The sequence below is a fragment of the Lepidochelys kempii genome, chromosome 6 (genome assembly GCF_965140285.1).
Source record: "Lepidochelys kempii isolate rLepKem1 chromosome 6, rLepKem1.hap1, whole genome shotgun sequence".
Lineage (NCBI taxonomy): Eukaryota > Metazoa > Chordata > Testudines > Cheloniidae > Lepidochelys > Lepidochelys kempii.
Genome location: NC_136385.1, coordinates 67,043,021 through 67,064,333, shown reverse-complemented (window position 1 = coordinate 67,064,333; position 21,313 = coordinate 67,043,021). Strand labels below are relative to the sequence as shown.

General features: G+C 44.6%; 1 protein-coding gene across 1 annotated transcript in view; it reads right to left on the bottom strand.

The window, feature by feature from the left end:
- Nucleotides 1-19,438, bottom strand: part of TTC9 (tetratricopeptide repeat domain 9) — a 39,231-nt gene extending 19,793 nt beyond the window's left edge. Inside the window, exon 1 of the mRNA XM_073348506.2 lies at nucleotides 18,950-19,438. Within this exon, the coding sequence (XP_073204607.1) occupies nucleotides 18,950-19,250 (301 nt within the window). The 5' untranslated portion in view covers nucleotides 19,251-19,438. The remainder of the gene's footprint in view (nucleotides 1-18,949) is intronic.
- Nucleotides 19,439-21,313: the final 1,875 nt, after the last annotated feature.

Sequence of the window (21,313 nt, the reverse complement as noted above, 5' to 3'; positions counted from 1 at the left end):
CAATAACCAGTAGGTCATGTTTCTTCCATAAACATTTTTCTCCCCTGCGACCAGTCTGAGAGACAGGAGTCTCTCTTTTTTCTCTCTCTCTCTTTTGGTCACGGTCGCTATGGTTGTTCTGACAGGTTAAATGCTCTGGAGGTTTCCTTCTTTCTGACTCCACTTACAATTATCCCTGTAATCCCTGACCTAGCTTTATCTTTTAAAGTCAATACTCATCTAGCCCAGCGGCCTGTGTTTTGCCTTCTGAATCTATTCTAGAGTCCCTTTGTTATTGTTTATCTCTGTTGAGCTTTTTCCACCCATGAATCTTTCTCTCCCCAGAGGCCCAGTTCCATGTCACGTCCTCCTTCCCTGTTGCTTTATCCTCCTGTCAGTGCCATTCAAATGCTTCTTTTCCCCACTAGTTCTACCACAGCCAACCATGGGGCTCCAGTCTCTTGTGTCATTTCTGTAGGGCAACAGCAGATAAAGTCTGAAGAGGGATCAGCAAATGCATCAGATGTACCATGACTCTGGAGAGCAGGAAGGAGTTTTAGGCAGAGAGTATGGCCATAGGGCTAGTGCTTAGAGTGCAACAAAAGGCTTGCTGCACAGGCCAAAGTTCTCCGAATTTCTAGTTTACTTGGGCCAGCAAAACAGATCCTTGGTAGCAAGGTCCTGGACACATATCTATTGGGCAAATAGTTTCTACAAGTGTGTAGAAGTTATTGGGGATCCTTTCTATTGAAAGGTGCTGCATTGCTGGAATAGCTATATGGCCAAAGTGAGGGCCTGAATGAAAGATGGCCATCTTAAACACACTCAAGACCAGATAGAGGGGATGCTGGTAGGAAGGGAGAAGCACCTGGAGGGAGTGACAGCAGTAGAGTGAAAAGAATCTAAAGCTGGCTTGAAGACTATGACCCTTCTCCTCAGATGAAGTCATCTTCTTCCTGAAGGTCGAGACAGCAGACTGGACTTCTACATAGAGTGCTTCCGCCGATGTGCACGGGCTGAAATTGTGGAAAAGCAGCATCACTTGCCCCATAACCTCAACCGTGCGGAACACAATGCCATCCACAGCCTCAGAAACAACTCTGACATCATAATCAAAAAGGCTGACAAAGGAGGTGCTGTTGTCATCATGAATAGGTCGGAATATGAACAAGAGGCTGCTCGGCAGCTCTCCAACACCACTTTCTACAAGCCATTACCCTCTGATCCCACTGAGAGTTACCAAAAGAAACTACAGCATTTGCTCAAGAAACTCCCTGAAAAAGCACAAGATCAAATCCGCACAGACACACCCCTGGAACCCCGACCTGGGATATTCTATCTACTACCCAAAATCCATAAACCTGGAAATCCTGGGCGCCCTATCATCTCAGGCATTGGCACCCTGACAGCAGGATTGTCTGGCTATGTAGACTCCCTCCTCAGGCCCTACGCTACCAGCACTCCCAGCTACCTTCGAGACACCACTGACTTCCTGAGGAAACTACAATCCATCGGTGATCTTCCTGATAACACCATCCTGGCCACTATGGATGTAGAAGCCCTCTACACCAACATTCCACACAAAGATGGACTACAAGCCGTCAAGAACATCCCCGATAATGTCACGGCTAACTTGGTGGCTGAACTTTGTGACTTTGTCCTTACCCATAACTATTTTACATTTGGGGACCATGTATACCTTCAGATCAGCGGCACTGCTATGGGTACCCGCATGGCCCCACAGTATGCCAACATTTTTATGGCTGACTTAGAACAACGCTTCCTCAGCTCTCGTCCCCTAACGCCCCCACTCTACTTGCGCTATATTGATGACATCTTCATCATCTGGACCCATGGAAAAGAAGCCCTTAAGGAATTCCACCATGATTTCAACAATTTCCATCCCACCATCAACCTTCAGCCTGGTCCAGTCCACACAAGAGATCCACTTCCTGGACACTACAGTGCTAATAAACGATGGTCACATAAACACCACCCTATACCGGAAACCTACTGACCGCTATTCCTACCTACATGCCTCCAGCTTTCACCCTGACCACACCACACGATCCATCATCTACAGCCAAGCTCTGCGATACAACCGCATTTGCTCCAACCCCTCAGACAGAGGCAAACACCTACAAGATCTCTATCAAGCATTCTTACAACTACAATACCCACCTGCGGAAGTGAAGAAACAGATTGACAGAGCCAGAAGAGTACCCAGAAGTCACCTACTACAGGACAGGCCTAACAAAGAAAATAACAGAACGCCACTAGTCGTCACCTTCAGCCCCCAACTAAAACCCCTCCAATGCATTATTAAGGATCTACAACCTATCCTGAAGGATGACCCAACACCCTCACAAATCTTGGGAGACAGGCCAGTCCTTGCCTACAGACAGCCTCCCAACCTGAAGCAAATACTCACCAGCAACCACATACCACACAACAGAACCACTAACCCAGGAACCTATCCTTGCAACAAAGCCCGTTGCCAACTGTGCCCGCATATCTATTCAGGGGACACCATCACAGGACCTAATAACATCAGCCACACTATATCAGAGGCTCGTTCACCTGCACATCCACCAATGTGATATATGCCATCATGTGCCAGCAATGCCCCTCTGCCATGTACATTGGTCGAACTGGACAGTCTCTACGTAAAAGAATAAATGGACACAAATCAGATGTCAAGAATTATAACATTCATAAACCAGTCGGAGAACACTTCAATCTCTCTGGTCACGCGATTACAGACATGAAAGTTGCTATATTACAACAAAAAAACTTCAAATCCAGACTCCAGCGAGAAACTGTTGAATTGGAATTCATTTGCAAATTTGATACAATTAACTTAGGCTTGAATAGAGGTTGGGAGTGGCTAAGTCATTATGCAAGGTAACCTATTTCCCCTTGTTTTTTCCTACCCCCCCCCCAGACGTTCTTGTTAAACCCTGAATTTGTGCTGGAAATGGCCCACCTTGTTTATCATACACACTGTAAGGAGAGTGGTCACTTTGGATAAGCTATTACCAGCAGGAGAGTGAGTTTGTGTGTGTGTGTTTTGGGGGGGGGGGTGTGGAATGATGTGTGTGTGTGAGAAAACCTGGATTTGTGCTGGAAATGGCCCAACTTGATTATCATACACATTGTAAGGAGAGTGATCACTTTAGATAAGCTATTATCAGCAGGAGAGTGGGGTGGGAGGAGGTATTTTTTCATGCTTTGTGTGTATATAAAAAGATCTTCTACACTTCCCACGGTATGCATCCGATGAAGTGAGCTGTAGCTCACGAAAGCTTATGCTCAAATAAATTGGTTAGCCTCTAGGGTGCCACAAGTACTCCTTTTCTTTTTGTCATTGACATAGTAGTCCATGCCATTATTGTCTCCACAATGGATTTCTGCCAATGGGTTCAATTTGGAGCTGCCCTTGATGATCACTCAGATGCTAAAAGCTAATGCATTATCCTGCCTAATAAACCAAGTAAGCTAACGTGGGCACACAACACCTAGGCTCCATGGCCTGTCCTGGCTTTCGTTCACCTCCTGGTGCAGCTGAAGGTGTTCATGATTATCTAGAAGGTTCTGTAGAGATTGGGAGCCAGTTATCTTCAAGACCTCCTCTCATCCATGCCTCATCATGGCATTTACTATTGATTGGAACTGGAATGCCATCTAGCCTCAGGTTTGAGCACTGTGTGTTCAGCATCCTTGTCCTGATCAGGAGTGCAGTAACACTTTCACCTGACAATCTGTTACTTTTCTGGAATGTACCTTTGTAATTGCAACCAGTCTCTCCTCCAGTTCAGCTGTAATTTCTCTCCTGTCCTTTGCTACCAGATACAGAGTTACTTCTATATTATTGACATACCTCGATGGATGCCAGCACAGCAATAGATTGCTGACCTGTCCTAAAGAGCATTAGATCCTATCCTCTCCTGACTCCAGGACCTTCAACTTTAGGGACAGTGTATATGAAGGACAGAAAATGTAAAATCTGTCACTCTGGCTGACTTATTCATTTGCTCTCACCCAGGGTCCAGGACTTGAACTACATTCCACCCTGTTTAAAATGTAACTCGGTGTTAAGCAGGAAACAAACAGGGAGAGGTGGTGCTCTTATTCAAACGCTGAGCCATTCAAATTCTGTACCAGTGATCATTTTAGTACGCTGACTTCCCACATTAAGACCAAGTCTGCACTGCAGACTTCTGTCACCACAGCTATGGTAGTCAGGGATGTGAAGAGGTGTGATTCTTGACCAACATATCTGTACCAGCTGAAGCCCCTAGTATTGATGCAGTTATATTGGTAAAGTTTTTATCTCAAGCAGCAAGTTTATCTGCAGAAGCTAGGAACATAGGAACTGCCGTATTGGATCAGACCACCAGTTCATCCAGTATAATATCCTGTCTCTGACAGTGACCAGTTATGGCATTCAAAGGAAGGTACAAGAAACCCAATAATTAACCATTATGGAATCACCTGGCCATGGACACCTGCCCTCAGCCTGAGTTTTTGTGCATCCAACATAATCCCAAGCAAGTTAGAGTTTGGCCCTGAAACATGAAAGTTTAATATCCCTTGTACAATTCTGATCCTGTCTAATGTAGCTGTGAAAGTTATTAGTCATAAGTGTCTAATCCTTTTCTAAATCCTATTAGGTTATTTCCCTTAAAGATACCTTGTGACAATGAGTTCCACAGATTAATCCTTTTTTTTTCCCCTAAAAACAAAATGTAAGTATAGTAGTAAAAGGAAACACTTTAACATAATGCAAAATTTATTAACCACAGGAACTGGGATGGCTCTCTCCTTGCTTTCAGTTATGCCAGAGCAGTTAGGTATGGGTATGTGGTAATGTATACATAAAAGAATTCTGATATTTCTTCTCTGTGATTCCTGCATGGCTTTGGATATTATGCTGCTCTTGTTTTCTTGGAGCATGTACAAACTCCCAAGGGCTTGAGCCCTTAATCGCTGCAAATAATTTAAGAGGATAGTTGCCAGGGATTTGAATTACAGTTGTGTTAAAAAAAAAAATCTGTGTCTGAAGTAGGAGTTGAAGTGTAACTCTCTGGTACACCCTTTGACACAAGAAGCATAACCTGGGACACGGAGCAGGTTCTGATTTAATTTTTTTTTTTTGTTGAAGTTCCAAAAGAGTGTGGCCAGAGTATCTTTTCAGGGCTAGGGCCAGGTCAAGGCAATGCAAGGCCCTCCATGGCTTCACTCCTGCAGACCCAGCCCTATAGTAGTGGAGGGGGAGCTGTCTCCCCTCAGAGTCAGGGGCAGTAGCATGGACCCCCTTCCTCTCTGCAGGAGAAGAAGTGGGGTGCCCCCATCATAAGTAGCTGGAATGGTTATCCCCCTAGAGAGACCAGTGTAGCAGCAAGGGAAGCCTCCCCAGGATGTATTGCTTGGGTAGATAGGCAGGGCCCAGTGCACTCTTCTCCTGTAGTCACATGGTATTGCAGGGCACCTCGAGCCATAGGTCTTAACACCCCATTGAGATGCATGGAGCAGTTCACCTCACAGGGCTGTTGCTTCAGGCTGTTTGTGGACTACAGCAGAAATCACTGCATTGGGCACACTTCATCTCCGAGATTGAAAATTATGGGCTAGATTGTGACTTTGGGTACAGCCCAGAACAAGGGGGGGACCAGTGTAGGAGTAGCCCCAGGAAGCATTGTGACTCTGGGATAAACCTCCATGTGACTGAAGTGTTTCCTGCTTCTCACTTGCTTCTCAGAGCAGGAGGCCTATACCACTCCAGCTCAGCAACTCTGGTCAGTGAATATGAGGGATGGATCCAAGGCAAGGCTGCACCTATTCTCTGCCCCTCCTGCCTATCTTTGCTGGGAGGCCGGTGAGTAGCCTGCTGCCTGGACCCAACAGCTGAGCATTTCAGACCAGCAAAGACCTTGAGTGAACCAGGGGGCAGGTATGAAGTCGCAGCCCCAACAGGTTACACAGTCTCAGGACTGCAGCAAATGGGTGGAGAACTCCCTCCACTACCTGATTAGGTTACATTGTATAGGATCAAAGCCCTTGCTTTAGGGAGCAAGGGGAACATGGCAAGACAGACACTTAACTTGATTTCACGCAAGCAGGGAGTTATCTGTTGGCTTAGATCACACACAGGTGGCCAAAGTGGAATAGTAAAGCAGGACTGAGAGCTGATGGTTCAGTCAATCCCTCAGAGATGCAATGCACTCTAAAGCCTCAAGAGTTAAACTCTGAGGAAAACATGCGGACTACTTCCTAGCTTGTGAATGAATCATGACCAACTGGTGCCACTCCTGACGGAAAGAGCCACGCCTCACTGAGTGAAGGAATCTTCCCTTCCTCCTTTAAACACACAACAGTCTGATCAACACTGACGAACCCGCCATGGATACTTCAGTCCTAGCCACACAGTGCCCAGTATCAAACCTCCCATGCCTGAGCAAGCTGACAGAGAAGCTAGCAAAAGGCCACAAGCCCCTCTAACTGAAGCTAACAGTCTAAATCCAGCTGAGTCTGGATTCAGGCCAGGACATGGAACTGAAACCACCTTAGTGGCACTGATGAATGATCTCCTGTCAGTGGACAGAGAGAGGACACACCTTCAAGATCCAGGGTAATGCGTGAAAAAAGTTTTGAGTCCTTCCTGGTGGGACACACCCAAGAAGCAGTGATGGGAAAAGGCATCTCCACCACTAGACCACTCACTTGTGGAGTCCTGCAACGATCACTTCTCTCTCCAGTCCTTTTCACATCGACATGTAAGCACTAGGTGAAATGGTCAGATGACATAGACTCAAGTGCCAACAATATGCAGATGACACACAGCTCTACCTGTCCTTCACCACACAGGACCACACCACTACCACCAAGTTGGCCCAGTGCATGGATGATATCTGCTCATAGATGAACAGCTAGCTGAAGCTGAATCTTAGCAAGACAGCAGCGATGCTGGTGGATACAGGAAAGTATTTTGAAGAGCTTGCAACCACATGCAGTTTTCATTGGTTGAAGATACGCACCCATAATTGGTCAACTCAGTCCATAGTCTAGCAGCACTCTGATTTCTCGCTGATGCTAAGCTCTCGCATAGCAGTATCTGCGAGTAATGCTTTCTACCAGCTCTGCTTGATTAGAAGACTCCATCCCATCCTGGTGGATGGGGACCTGGCTTCAATTATTCATGCCTTCGTCACCTTTCGGCCAGACTACGGCAATGAGATACACCTAGGCATGAAACCTTCAGCACTTAGGAAACTCCAACTAGTTCAGAACACTGCCGCACACCTGAGCAACACAGGCTACTGCAAACATATCAAACTTGTCCTCTGCTCCCTACACTGGCTTCCCATAGAATTTCAAATCAAGTTCAAGGTCTTGCTCCTTATCTTCAAAGTGCTCCATGGACTGGCCAAGGCTATCCAAAAGATTGTGTGACGCTCCATAAAGCCTGCGATCGACAATTCTGTTAGTCTGGTACAATGGAACTCTCAACAGTAAGAGTAAAGCTCCTCTATGCAGGAGACAGAGCTTTCTCCAGAGGTGATCTGAGTCTATGGAATGAATTCCACCAGGAACAAAGGACCACCACAACCTCATCACTTTCCGCTGTAAGTGCAAGGTGCGTTACTTTGGCACTGCCTTCTTTAATATAAACACATAGCAACAGGTATATTTAAAATATAAAGACACACCCTACTGCAAGACATCACTGCACAGGTTTCTCCCTCTGGGGAGAGGAGGCAAGAACAAACAACATGTGACAGTCATGATGCTTAATGCACTACTGGAAGGTGCTCAGATACTAAAGAGATAAGTGTTTATAAAAACCTATCTAGAATAGAATAGTGAAGGATGGTTCTTTGATTGCTGACCCAACCGCTTTTCTCAATAGCACTTAGGGAACTAAATCAATGGACATGAATAGTGGAGTTCTGCAGCCTGTAGTTCAGAGGCAAGAGGGGTTGCTGTTGTCAGTGATGCAGAACTTTCCAAGTGAAAGCCTGCTACCAACTGGATGTGGGCAAATGCATCCTGGCATTATGCAATCGGATGGCACAGGAAAGGGGGAAGGGATTTGTGAGCAGTGGTTAATAAAGCATGAGCCTTAGCAGGACAGAGTTGTAACACATCCAACCCTAATATGCCTGGCAAAGGGAAACATAAGCACATTTGCTGATTTTTCAAAGCTGTTTTGTTTTACACAAAAGGTTCCTGCTTCTTCATCTGTGCCTGCAGGGAAGTAAGTCACAGAATGCTGAATCTGTGATGTCACAATGACCTCCATGGCAACAGACTGAGCAGTCACAAAGACAGGATTTTGACTGCACTTTAACATGGAATAAAGGAAAAGCTGGGTGAGAACTTCCTAATGGGCGTCCTCGATCTTCACTGCAAAGAAGAGCCTGGATGCCTACGCAAGCAGGTGGAAACAATGAGGAGGAGCCAGCACCAGATCAACAACTAGATCCCTAGTGGTCCACAGATGTTGATATATAACAGATCTCCATCTAGCAGTAGTGAATCGCTTTGGGATGGGAAGTTGGTCTGCACAAACTGAGTTAATCACGATTATTATTTAATCCTAGATGCCACAATAGTCTTCAGGGCCCCATTGTGCTGCATGCTGTACAATTACATACTAAAACATGAGTCCCTAACCTCAAGAATTCACAATCTATGAAGACAAGTGACATACAAGAGGTGAGCGATGTCAGATGTACAATTTGTATAGATATTTGCTTTTTAAAAATTATAAACAGAGGAAATACATGTAAATTGACTGATTTCCTGTCAGCAGTCACAGCAGAGGTGGGTCTTGAGGAGAAATGTGATGAGAGAGAAGGTGGTTTGTATTATGGATCAGTTTGAGGGAGCATTGTGTGAGGAAGGGCACTGTGGAGGAGCAAGAGACAGTGACATTGCTGTGAGAATCTGACAAAGGGGCAGATGTGGCTACCATTGTTGGCAGAGTGGAGGAATAGGGGACAGTATGATAAAAGATATAAGCAAAAGGGAAGAGAGCTGTGAAGGGCCTTCAAGGTGAGAAAAAAGCTTGAACTTGTGAAAGAGAGCCAGTGGAGGAATTCAAAGAGCAGGTATCAGGGCTGGGACGTGGGTGGCCTGAGTGCTTGGATCAGTTAACAAGTTGCAGTCAAGAGATGACTAGCAGAGTCGGGGTCAAGCCAGGTGTGATGCATGAATGGGGTAAAGACCAGACCTTTAGAAATGCGATGGAAGAAGTGGGAAGCTATGGATGTGGCCCAGATGCATGAGGGTGGAGAAGCTGAAGATTTTATATCAAGATTTTAATCAGCCTCAGGGTGATGGTGTTTTAAAAGTTATGGAGAGTGCAGTGGAGAGAATAGAGAGGATTTTGAAGGAAAGATCAGGAGGTCAGCTTTAGCCATACTAAGCTTAAGTTTACTGTGAAACATCCAGGATGAGATGCTTGAGAGACAGGCTGAGAAGCAAGAATGAACAGAAGGAGACAAGTTGTTGAGCAGCTAGGAATAACTCTCACACTATGGAAAGGTTTGAAAACCCCTGTGAGACTCTGGAATAGTCACTTAAGTGAGTTGAAACTAAACACAAATGCATAGGTAGCTGTTTTCCATCTCTGTGATTGTTCTTCACTTGCGAAGTTATGAAATATCACCGAAGAGAACAAAGAAAACGACTAGCCGAGTAAACTTTTGGTATAGATGGTCTTCATGTTATAGGCTTGCTTCATTATCAAGTTCCTCTCTTTATTAGATTTATTCTTTTCTAAACTCCATGCCACTGTTTAGAATAGTGGTTCCCACACTACGGGGAGTGCAGAAGAACGTTCAGGGAGACTCGGACCAGCCCCCACAGGGGGCAGGAAGGGAGCGCCACCCAGCCCTGCTCTGCTCCCAGCTCCACTCTGGCTCCTGCCCCAGCCCCACCCCCACCTCCAGCCGAGGCCCTGGCTTTGGCTCCTGGCCCAGCTCCCAGCCCCACCCCCAGGGGGACACGGACAGATTACATTACAGGTGAGGAAGGGTATAACCTAAAAAGTTTGGGGACCACTGGTTTAGAGTATGATAGCTCTGTTCAATGTATTATTAGCACCAGCTGGCATGTTTTAGGGTAGATCAACTCATGTGTGAACAAAGACTATTCGTAGAGGGAGGCTTTACTATATTTGGTGCACATTGTGTCAGGACATTCAGGAGAAGTTTGGCACTCAGAGAGATGTGATCTAAGCACAAGGCTAGGAGTCAGGATTTCCTGAGTTCTAACTGCACTTCAGTACTGCCTTGCTGGGTATCCTTGGGTAAGTCACTGAACCTCTCTGTGCCTCAGTTTCTCATCTCTACATCTGGGGATAATACTTCCTGCCTCACACAGAGCTTATGAGGAATAATTAGCTTGTGAATGTTAAGTGCTCTGAAGACGGGAAGTGCTCAATGTTATTCCAGGGACAGCTCAGCTACTTTACAGAGGGATCTTTCAGCACTATCAAAACCTTAACGTCCACATTTAAAAACAAACAAGAACACAGTGTGTGGCTTAAAACCATTGTAACTTTTTTTATCGTTGGTTATTGCTGATGCTACCTCCTTTCCACATTATTATTCAGTTGCACATAGAAAAAGAAACTGGTAGGGTGGCAAAATTTGACTTCTCCCTTTTAATTATACCTCATCTCATACATTCTTTGCTCTTCCTCTCCTCCTATTGTTCTCCCTCATTAGGGCTGCATTTTAAGTGCCAGGCTTATTGGACTTGGGTGTAGAATCTTAACACAGTCCAGTCTGGTGTGATTCCAACCCCTGGACCCACCCTACATAGGCTATTTATTAGGATACGAGGAAGTGTAAGAGTATTTGTTGTGACTCACTAGGGAACAATTGCTGGAGGAAATTCCTGAACAGAATTTCAGAGGAGGAGATGGTGACATTGACAGGTAAAGCTATTGTGAATCCCTTTCATTAAATATATCAATGCACATCTCAAAGTAGGTGAGCAATCAATACATCTTGAGCAGAAAAGTTGATCACTGCCCCGTGGTTTTGGTTGGACCTTCTGATTCTTGCCATCCCCTGCTTGACTTTATTTTGAAAGCTTCATGCTGCTGCCTTACCACTTAATCTGCCTGCTCATTCCTCAGTCACCAGCTAGCTGGGTTAACTCCTCCAGAGAGGAATCGGACAGGATGTCCTGTGCATGCAGAGAAAATGCAGCACATTGCAGGCAGTCGGGCTGCTGTACAATGAATAGGTGATGCATCAGCATTAATAGGCTTCTCTCAAATATAAAGACAACTGGGGATGGGGGCGTCAATTCTGCTTGTAAAAGAATCTCAATTTTCAAATGGATTTTTTGAATCCATTTGAAAAGGAATACACACACTCTATTATGCACAGGTGCCTTCTCCCTTCCTACGCTATCAGTGACAGGTACTCTATTAGAAAGTTAGCAAGGGGCCAGAGAGCAGCTTACCTCTACCCAGATTTGGAGGAACTTTCATCCCATCCTTTTCATGCATATGTAACTCCATCTGCCTGAACAGGGGTCTCCCCCACTAGTCCCCCAAACAAAATGGCAGAAGTATTTTACAGTAGTAGTTCATATTGCCTCTCCTAAGATTGATATTACAGTGTTTGAGACCATCATCTAAATACGTCCAACACGCACACAAGCAGCATCCAATCCCTGCCTGTCTGCACCTGCACTACCTTGGGCTGTGATCATATCGTGCCCTATAAATCAGAGGTTCTCAGATTCTCTTATCACGTGAACCAAAAGAGTTAACATCAGACAACTAGCCAAGTCTACTTTGATCATCAGCTAGGACATTGGTGATCTACAGACCACAGTTATAATCAAAACAGGGTTGGGTCTGCTCACCATTCAGAAGGGACTCCTTCCAAGGAAAACCCAGGAAGTGATAGTGGTGTTTGAGCTACTAGCTCCTTGCAATCCAACAGCCAAATTCTGCCACCCCTATTCATGCTGAATAGTAACTTCCTCTGTGATTAGTTCTGTTTATTTCAGTGGGACTCCTTCCAGAGCAACGCACTACTCATGATGAATACAGGTGGCAGAATCCAGTGCTAGGTCGTCAACGAGCCAATACCCCAGCGTAGTGCTAGGGGGTTGCTATACTGCCAGAGGTGGCATCTTTTGGATGGGATGAAAAGGGAGGATCAGACGCATTCACAGTTATAAAAGACTACATGGCACTTTTTGCAAGAGTAGGGATGCTACTGGCTAAATTGTATCTTGGATCATTACATTCTGTAATACTTTGCAGTTATATAGTGCCTTCTTCCAGTTGAGGATCCTAAAGTGCTTTACCAACATTTTAATTAAGATATAAACCCTTATAATAAATTTCATTCATGTAATTAATTAAGCCTCCCAATATCTCTGAGAGATGGCAAGTAGTATTATCTTCATTTTACAGATGGGAAACTGAGGTTCAAGGAAGTGAAGTGATTTGTTAAAGATGAAACAGCCAGCTAGTATCAGAGCCAGACAAACTCCAGATCTCCCGACTCCCAGTACCATGCCTAATCTAAATGGCTATCACTCATCTCAACTGGAGAAGTTCTCTTCTCCCTGCCATGGCTGGATCGCAGTGTTTCTCAAATGTGGCCACCTCAGCCGCATGAGGCCACCGGAGGCTTTTCTTGTGGCCACAGCCTCCTGGACAGTGATGGGGGGGAGGGGGTGGGAAGCAGTGGCTCCTCCCCCAGGGCTGCCAGCAGGGGTTGGGCCCAGCCCTCCTCTTGAGCCACAAATGCCAGAGGAGCAGGCAGCTGGTGTGAGTTCCCCACCTTCCCAGGGGTGGCAGGGCTCAGGCTTCTGGCTTCAGCCCTGGGTGACGGGCGCCAGACTCTGGCCACAGGGCTTCAGGCTCCATCCCCCAGCTGGGGGGTTTTGGGCTTCTGCCCCAGGCTCATCCCCCACATCACCCCTCCATCTACAGCTTTATTCTGGCTTGCCAGGGCTGTGTAAGTCTGCTGTGAAAAGTGATATTTGTATGTTTGTTAATATCACTTTTCACTGCCTCCCAGTTAGCTAGTAAATCTGCTGTGAAAAGTGATACATACAAATAATAGTTTTCACAGCAGCTGCCTTACTAACTAGCAAGTCTAAAAAAAAAATCTGCCAAAAAAGCAAAAGAAACAACAAAAAATACAAGAATGTGCAAAGCACCTTATTTTGTTTCTATTCTGTTTAAGTCCAGTAAAGAATAGAGAAAACTGTACGTTTTTATTATTGAGTCTGCAAAAAAAAATCCTACATAAATAAATTACAATGATTTGGACATGTGTATGTGCACATTTGTTTGTTTTTTTTCCTAAAGTTAATTAAATATTTTCGGAAAAATTGTCAGAGCGGCCACCGGCAAGGCCACCAAAAAACTTCTTGTGAGAACTCCTGGTCTAGGATGTCTGCTACCTTAAGCAAACACTTGTCAGTTTCCCTATCACTGTTTCACACTCACTCCTAACAAACATTAAAATTATGCTACTCTTAGCATTTTGCTGTGTTCAGAAGGACTGTCAGGGTTCCCTCCCCACTCTGAACTCTAGGGTACAGATGTGGGGACCCACATGAAAGATCCCCTAAGCTTATTTCTACCAGCTTAGGTTAAAACTTCCCCAAAGCACAAATTCTTTGCCCTTGGAGGGTACGCTGCCACCACCAAGTGATTTAATCAAGAATCAGAGAAAGGACCACTTGGAGTTCTTGAGGCTTGAGAATAATATCCTAACCAATTGGTTACAAAGTGATCACCAACCCAAACCCTTGGGTCTTAGGACAATAGAGACATGAATCAGGTTCTTAAAAGGATTTTATTTTTAAAAAAAAAAAAAGGTAAAAGAATCACTTCTGTAAAATCAGGATGGAAAATAACCTTACAGGGTAACAAAAGATTCACAAACACAGAGGAACTCCCTCTAGGCTTAGTTCAAAGTTACAAAAAACAGGAATAAACCTCCCTCTTGCAAAGGGAAAATTCACAAGCTAAAACAAAAGATAATCTAACACGCCTTGCCTGGCTTTACTTACTATTTTTGTCATATTAGAGACTGGTTCAGGATTGGTTTATAGGAGAAGGATTTTTCTGACCTGCTGTTTCTCTGCTTCCCAAGAGAACCCACTCAAAACAAAGCCTTCCCGCCCACAAGATTTGAAAGTATCTTCTTTCCCCATTGGTCATTTTGGTCAGGTGCCAACCAGGTTATTTGAGCTTCTTAACCCCTTACAGATAAGGAGGAATTCTAGGCTACCCTTAGCTGTATGGTTATAACAAGGACTAAGACCCGTTCACCCATTCCGAGCAGAAATAGCCCTTTCCACAATTGAAAACTGTTATACAGTGTTGCTGGCACAGAATGGCTATTGCATTCTATCTCAGAGGTGGTTCAATTTATGGTGTGTGTGTGTGATCCCTGTTTGTATGTGGTTCATAAAGTACTTAAGAGCCTTCTAGATGAAAGGTATAGTATAAATGGAAGGGACAGTTAGTAATGTATTAATGACGTTTGGCGAGTTCAAATTTGCTGCATGCATTCCTCGTACATTTATTTTATTTTATAAAATAACCTTTTACTCAGGAAAGCTCACCTCTAGTGCAGCATCAGGATTTCCCTGAGGTTTCTGTTCTTTACTCTATTTTCATTTGGGCTGATTGAGGCAAAAAAGAGGTCAAGTGACTTGCTCAAGGTCGCAGACAGTCAACGAGTTATAATGAAATGTTTTCTTAAAGCTATGTTTGCCTTGTAATCATATGTTTATTCTACAGGGCTTTACGTTGTTAGATTTTTTTTTTTTTTTACCCTAGCAATTTCAAGGAACTTAAACTATGCTGCCGCTCTTGTTTTTGCTGAAATTGATCAGCAATATTCAGGGTAAAAGGAGGGGTTTTTGGCAGGCCTCTATAAAACATTGCAACACTAGACTTCACAAATGTGATGAGTCCTTTTAAGGCCATCATACTGTTGTATCTTAAAGACCATAGTATTGCTAATAGCTTAGCGCAAGAGATATTAGCAGTATTGCCAACTCCACGCATTCAAAAATCATGAGGTTTCCCCCACCCCAAATCATGAGATTGCCCTAAAAATCTTTGATTTTTTAAAACTCCAAATTTATTATTTTTATATTTGTCATCTGGTTTTTGAGCCTTTAAGATTAATGTTTTCCAGCTTCTCTCCCCCCCACCCCCGAAACAATGAGACTTAGAGACTTAAAAAAAAAAAAAAAAAAATTGGATTGCATGACTCCAGGTGCTTGGACTTAAGAAAACCTCCAAATACCATAAGACTCACAATAAAACTGAAAGAGTTGGCAATACTGTATTACGGTGAATACTTACCCTAGCCTATGTGCTTCCCTGACTGGTACAGTCTCCCAAAAAAGTACGATATACAATGCAATGCATCCCTGAAATGGGAGAATGTAGTGGGCACACAAAAAATGACATTGCAAAAGCAAAGAAGGACTTGCAAAATGCTAAGCTTAGTGGAGAGATTGGAAGCACTAAAAAACCTGATAATAAGGAAACTCAGATGATAATCCTGAATTATACCAACAAAACTGTTTCACTAAGAATTGGTGCATACTCCTCTTAAGTGCATACTGCTAGCAAAGCCCAAACACTATGCAGATATTTATTTATTCTAAATTTTTTTTAAAAAATAGAATTCTAGTGCTCAGAAGCAGAATATCCTGTACCACCTCCTTGCTTCCCCCACAAATATACTGATTTCTGCCCTAATGGTATGTGCTATGTTGATGTCTCCTTGCTAGAGCCCTCTGGGTAAATAATTCAGTGGCTTCTGTTGAACCTCAGTTTACATGATTAAGTCCTACTGCTACACCTCTTGTTGTTCTCAACAGAGATTCTTTTAGTAACACATCCTAATCATTATGGCAGTTCCGGACCGGTTCCCCTTTACCTCACTCCTTTTCCTTTCGGACACCAGTTCAAAGAGAATCCTGCTAGAATTTGACTTCTAGAACTCGACTTGTAGCTGCGACACTACAGTTTTCTGAGAGGAGACTCTCCACTTTAATATGTTGCGTATGTTTTCCAATGTTTACATTTTAAGACATTACATTGGGCAAACATGAAATCATACACTTTGGAGCCAAATTCTACTCTCTGTTACATATGTGCAATCCCACTGAAAACACGAGTATAACAATTGTCCCAAGTGTAAGAGTAGAATTTGTCCTGCTTCGGTGTCTTCACAAGGGAAACACTGCAGATGATTCTAGGGTTAATTATGCTCTTCTCATATGTTTAAACAGTTTAAAGCTAAGTAAAATTTGTTTAAATCTAGGTTAAACCATAAGCACACTTTCTTCCATTGTCTATTTGCCACTGTTTATGAGATTTAATACAATCAGCAATGGTTTAAAAACAAAACAACAACAAAAAAACCCAACCCAAACCAGAAACAATAAATAAATGAAGTGGGACTATTATTATGTCAGCAGAAAAGGGATTGTAAACATTTCCACCAAGAGCAATTTGTATACTCAGCAGAAATATTAACAAAAAGCTAACAACATCCATCCCCTCCAAACCTATTTACCTTCTAGATACATGCCTAATTTATATCTCAGGACTGAGAGAGAAGATATTTCTTGTTAGAAATGTTTTAAGACTAGGAACACATTAAACTGTATTAAGCTATTAATAGTATTATGGGTTCTTTATATAACACTGTCAATCTAAACAAGCCTTACAAACATAGAGTAGGATGTTTGATTTGAACAAACATTCATGGACACAGATTTTTTTTCTTTTCTTTTTTAGAGACAAAATTACACTTAGGTAATTACAGTATTACAGTGACACCTTTTCTCTCCCCATATGCCATTTAAATAATAATTGAAGGAACCATAATATAGCCAATTAGAAAATGTGTTCTAAAATGGGCCTAAATTCTGCCATCAGTTACACTGAAATCAATGGGGTTGTTTGAATGTATGTGCAGGGGTGTAAATGAGAGTAGAAAATTGATCTACTTTATTCCGCATTTTTTTCAGCACTGCACAACACAACAACAAGAAGCAAAGCTAACCAGCTGTGCCTCGACAAGTCAAGTGCAAAGTGAAGGTAATGGCTGACATGCTAATGTCCTGGCTGTGGCCAAATTTTTGCCAGAGTAACGAGGAAACATAATTTTGGAAAAGAGTGGAATTTAGGGGGAAAGAGGGGAGAATCTAAAATTGTTTTTTATTTATTCTCTCCCATGTATACATAAACAAGATTTTTTGGTTTTGGAGGTTCCTAGTAAGTATAAAAAAAATACGATTTTTGATATTAAAATAGCTTCCGATCTTGCAGTCCTTACCCAGGCAAAGCTCCTGTTGAAGTCAACACAAGTTCTGTCTGAGTAAGGACTGCAGGATCAAACTATAAAGCAGTGTAACCCCTCCATAAGAGTATTCATTCAAAGCAGATGGGAGGAAGCCAAGTCAAATGCATTGATGCATCTACTGGCTAGTGTGGCAACTAGTATCTAGCAACTAGCTAGAACTCTATTAGCTATAAAAGTTAAAAGAAAATGTAGATTTTTGTATATATCTAGTATCATTTGTGGTTATCAAAATGATTTCCAGATGTTTCCTTTCTTACACCAGAGGTTGTAGGACAACCCTCCCCCCCTCTAATATTGTAAATTACAGGCAAGCTATCTAAAAGGATTGAAGGCAATCTCAGGCTGAAGAAGAGAATGCTGTATAATCTTAGAGAATTCATGAATTTTACTTTTTATGTATCTGAGCACTCGATACAAACATAATTCTGTTACCTCTCTATTATATTTTTAAACAGCTGTACAAACATTACAGTGCTTGTGTGCACATGTGTTTAGTAGTAGTAAGAATGGAGATGAACCCTAAAAAGAGATGATTTTGATATGTGTTCTCTATATTTGGCAAGGAGGACTAGCAGAATGCTGCACCACTCCCAAATAGAACAGCACAAATACTTCTCTCAAACATATGAAAATAATATTTCATACACACAAAAGGAATCACTGAGGGTATAATATATAGGGGCTGTGTGATTCCTGGTTAATAATAAGAAAAGGTGAGGAAGGGAGGGAGAAGGGACAAGACTATAAAGCAGACCCATAGTTCCCCCTAAGAAATACCCAAGACCCTTTGTTTTTGGTTTTTATTCTGTTTAGTATTTCCTGGACACTTCAGTGTTTATTACAAAAATTTTAAAATGGGTGAAAATCACTACAAAAAAATTAACTGTACTGTTTTCTGGGTAAATATAGGGGTTAATATGGGAGATGGGAGGGCAGAAAAAAAGCACCAACTAAAGAAAAGGAAGAGTATTTAATGTAAAAGTAGTGCAAGCAAAGTACATTAACAGTGCCTACACAATATACAGGCACAAGCATGTGTGGGCATCTTCTACAACACTGCCTTACTTTAAACAGCCTCCCATATACACTTAGACTCATTTATTAACAGAAACACTCTTCCTGATGTAATGTCTTGGATTTTCTTAACAGAATCAGTATTTTCACTTACTGGAGGGGTCCAAAATTCGGGTAAAATGGGTAAAACCCGAACAACAGCATTTGTAAACCCCGAGAATTTTTCAGCAAAAATGGGCAAAACCTGCACAGGAAGGAAGGCCTTAGAGCTCCCTGACCCCCCCGAGTCAGTACTGCTGCTCTGCTGTAGTGCTCCTGCTGTGAGGGGCATGAAAGACCTGGGGGGTGGGGGGGGTGGGGGGGAAGATAGACAGAAATCTTGTCATTGCGCCCTTGCTTTGCAAGCGGCGCTGGAAAGTCAGGCACGGGGCACGATCAGCCGCCCCCCGCACAAAGTTATTTCTGGGCTGGGGGCCGGGGTGCGAGGATCCCCGGGGCGAGCCCCCGGACACAGAGCAGAGGGGGAACCCAAGCCCCTGGCGGCGCGCCCCGCCCCCGCTGACCTGCCAGGCTGGTGTAACAATCAATCTCGATGCTCTCCGCGCTCTGGCTCTGCTCCGCGCTGAGCGCGGCGCCCGGGCTGGCGGCGCAGCCGGCGGAGGAGCCGGGCTCCGGCGGCGGCAGCCCCTTCAGCTCCAGCAGCGCCCGGTGGTACTTGCCGATGGCCTCGCGGAATTTCTTGTCCTTGTAGCACTGCGCCCCTTGGCTCTTGAACGCCAGGGCTCGCTGGAGCAGCTCGCCGGGCTCCGCACCAGCCTGGGCTCCCGCGGCGCAGCGCTCTGCAGCGGGGCTCCGCCGCTCCATCCCCGCCGCCGCCGGGCGGGAAATGGGCTTCAAGCCTCCGAGCAGCCGAACGCCCCAGCGCCGCGCTGCGCCGCGCCGCCTCCCGCTCCCATCCTCCCGCGGCCGGGCGCTGCTCCCCCGCCCGCGCCCTGCGGCCCGGCTGCTGCTGCCGCCTCCCCCGCGCCCGGGGAGAGCGAGCCCCGGCTAACCCGGAAGGAGCCCGCACCGCCGAGCCAGGCAGGAGCCCAGCCAAGAAGGACGGGGATGGGGGGGGGGGGGTCCGGAGCAGCCGGCGGGAGGCTGCAGCGCCGCTCCCCATTTAAAAAAAAATCAGACAAAAAGCCACCTTGTTGCTTTCTGCAGCCAGGCACTTGTGCTCTTCAAGGCGCAAGCTCCAATTCCCTGGCCCTGGGTGCGAGTGAGAGGAGAGCCGGGGGAGGGGGATCGCTACTTTCATTGGAGGGTCTGTCATAAATACAAAGGGAAGGGTAAACACCTTTAAAATCCCTGCTGGCCAGAGGAAAAACCCTTTCCCCTGTAAAGGGTTAAGAAGCTAGGATAATCTCTGTAGCCCCTGACCAAAATGACCAATGAGGAGACAAGGGAAGGAACCTCGGGGGCTTCTCCAGGCCAAGTGCACGGCACCCACTAGGTCCTCCCGGTATTCCGCCATTTCTCTCCCCTCCAAAGCTGCCTGTGTGCCCCCTCCCCGCCCTTCCTATTTTCCCTCCCCGTTTACACTCTCTCCTCGCCGTCCCCAGAGACCCCGTTTTTCCCTCCCCATCTCCACTCCCCCTCACTGCTTCCCGCCCCCCCCCATTCTCTTGTGATTTCTTGCTTTGCCCTGCACACACCCGCTCCCCCCACTCCAAGTCTCAGTCTGCTTTGCCCCATCACCAAGTCCACTGTCTCCCATTATGCTTAGACCATTTCAGGACATTTTGGAATTGATTGGATGTGGCATGTCAAAATTATTGCATTAGATAAATAGAGAAATGCCATTGTGCTGAGTGTTAGACCTCCTTTTGCTTGGTCAGATATGATATTTGCATGATGTATCAGGTAGAAATGAGACTGGGTGTGTGTGTGTGAATGTATTGCTAACCCTAAGCATCCAAAAATCCCAGTACTTCCCTTGAAACATCTTCAAGAGGCCTGACTTGCAGAGGCAGGTGTTGAGCACTTTCTGTTGTCTCAGATTAGGCATTCCATAATTGATTTTAAAAATACTCTATGATTTAGAAATCAGAGGTGGAGGGCCTGTTTGTATGTAATTTGGAAACTGGAGATGCACAGTGTGTGTCTTAATCAAAGAAGTTAGAGGTGAAATGTGTGTGTGAAAAACACAAATTAAGGATGGAAAATTCCTATTGGGTCACATTTAGCCATCCAGTGGCAATACTGTCCAATGTCAATTCAAATTACTCAAGCAATCTCCTTTTAGATACATTTGATTGTAGTTTGATTTAACACAATCCAGTGTATGCCACTGAATTTAGAATATTTACTTTGCCTGGGGAAAGGAGAAGATAGTCCTAGCATGTCAACCACACTTTGCAATAGGTGTTGAACACCTCGGACACAGTCCGCACCAGCAAGACAGCCATTTCCAACAATGTTCGAGGGAAGAAAGGCTATGTATGACACACTTTGTCAAACACAGCAGGATTTACTAGTATAGGAAAAGCTAGATGGAAAAGAACATAAGAGTGGCCATACTGGGTCAGACCAAATGTCCATCTAGACCAGTATCCTGTCTTTCAACAGTGGCCAGTGCCAGGTGCACCAGAGGGAATGAACAGAACAGGCAATTATCAAGAGATCCATCCCCTCTCACCCATTCCCAGCTTCTGGCAAACAGAGGCTAGAGACACCATCCCTGCCCATCCTGGCTAATAGCATTGATGGACCTATCCTCCATGAACTTATCTACTGGTAGTTCTTTTTTGAACCCTGTTATAGTCTTCACAACATCCTCTGGCAAAGAGTTCCACAGACTGACTGTGCGTTGTGTGAAAAAATACTTCCTTTTGTTTGTTTTAAATCTGCTGCCTATTAATTTCATTGGGTGACCCCTAGTTCTT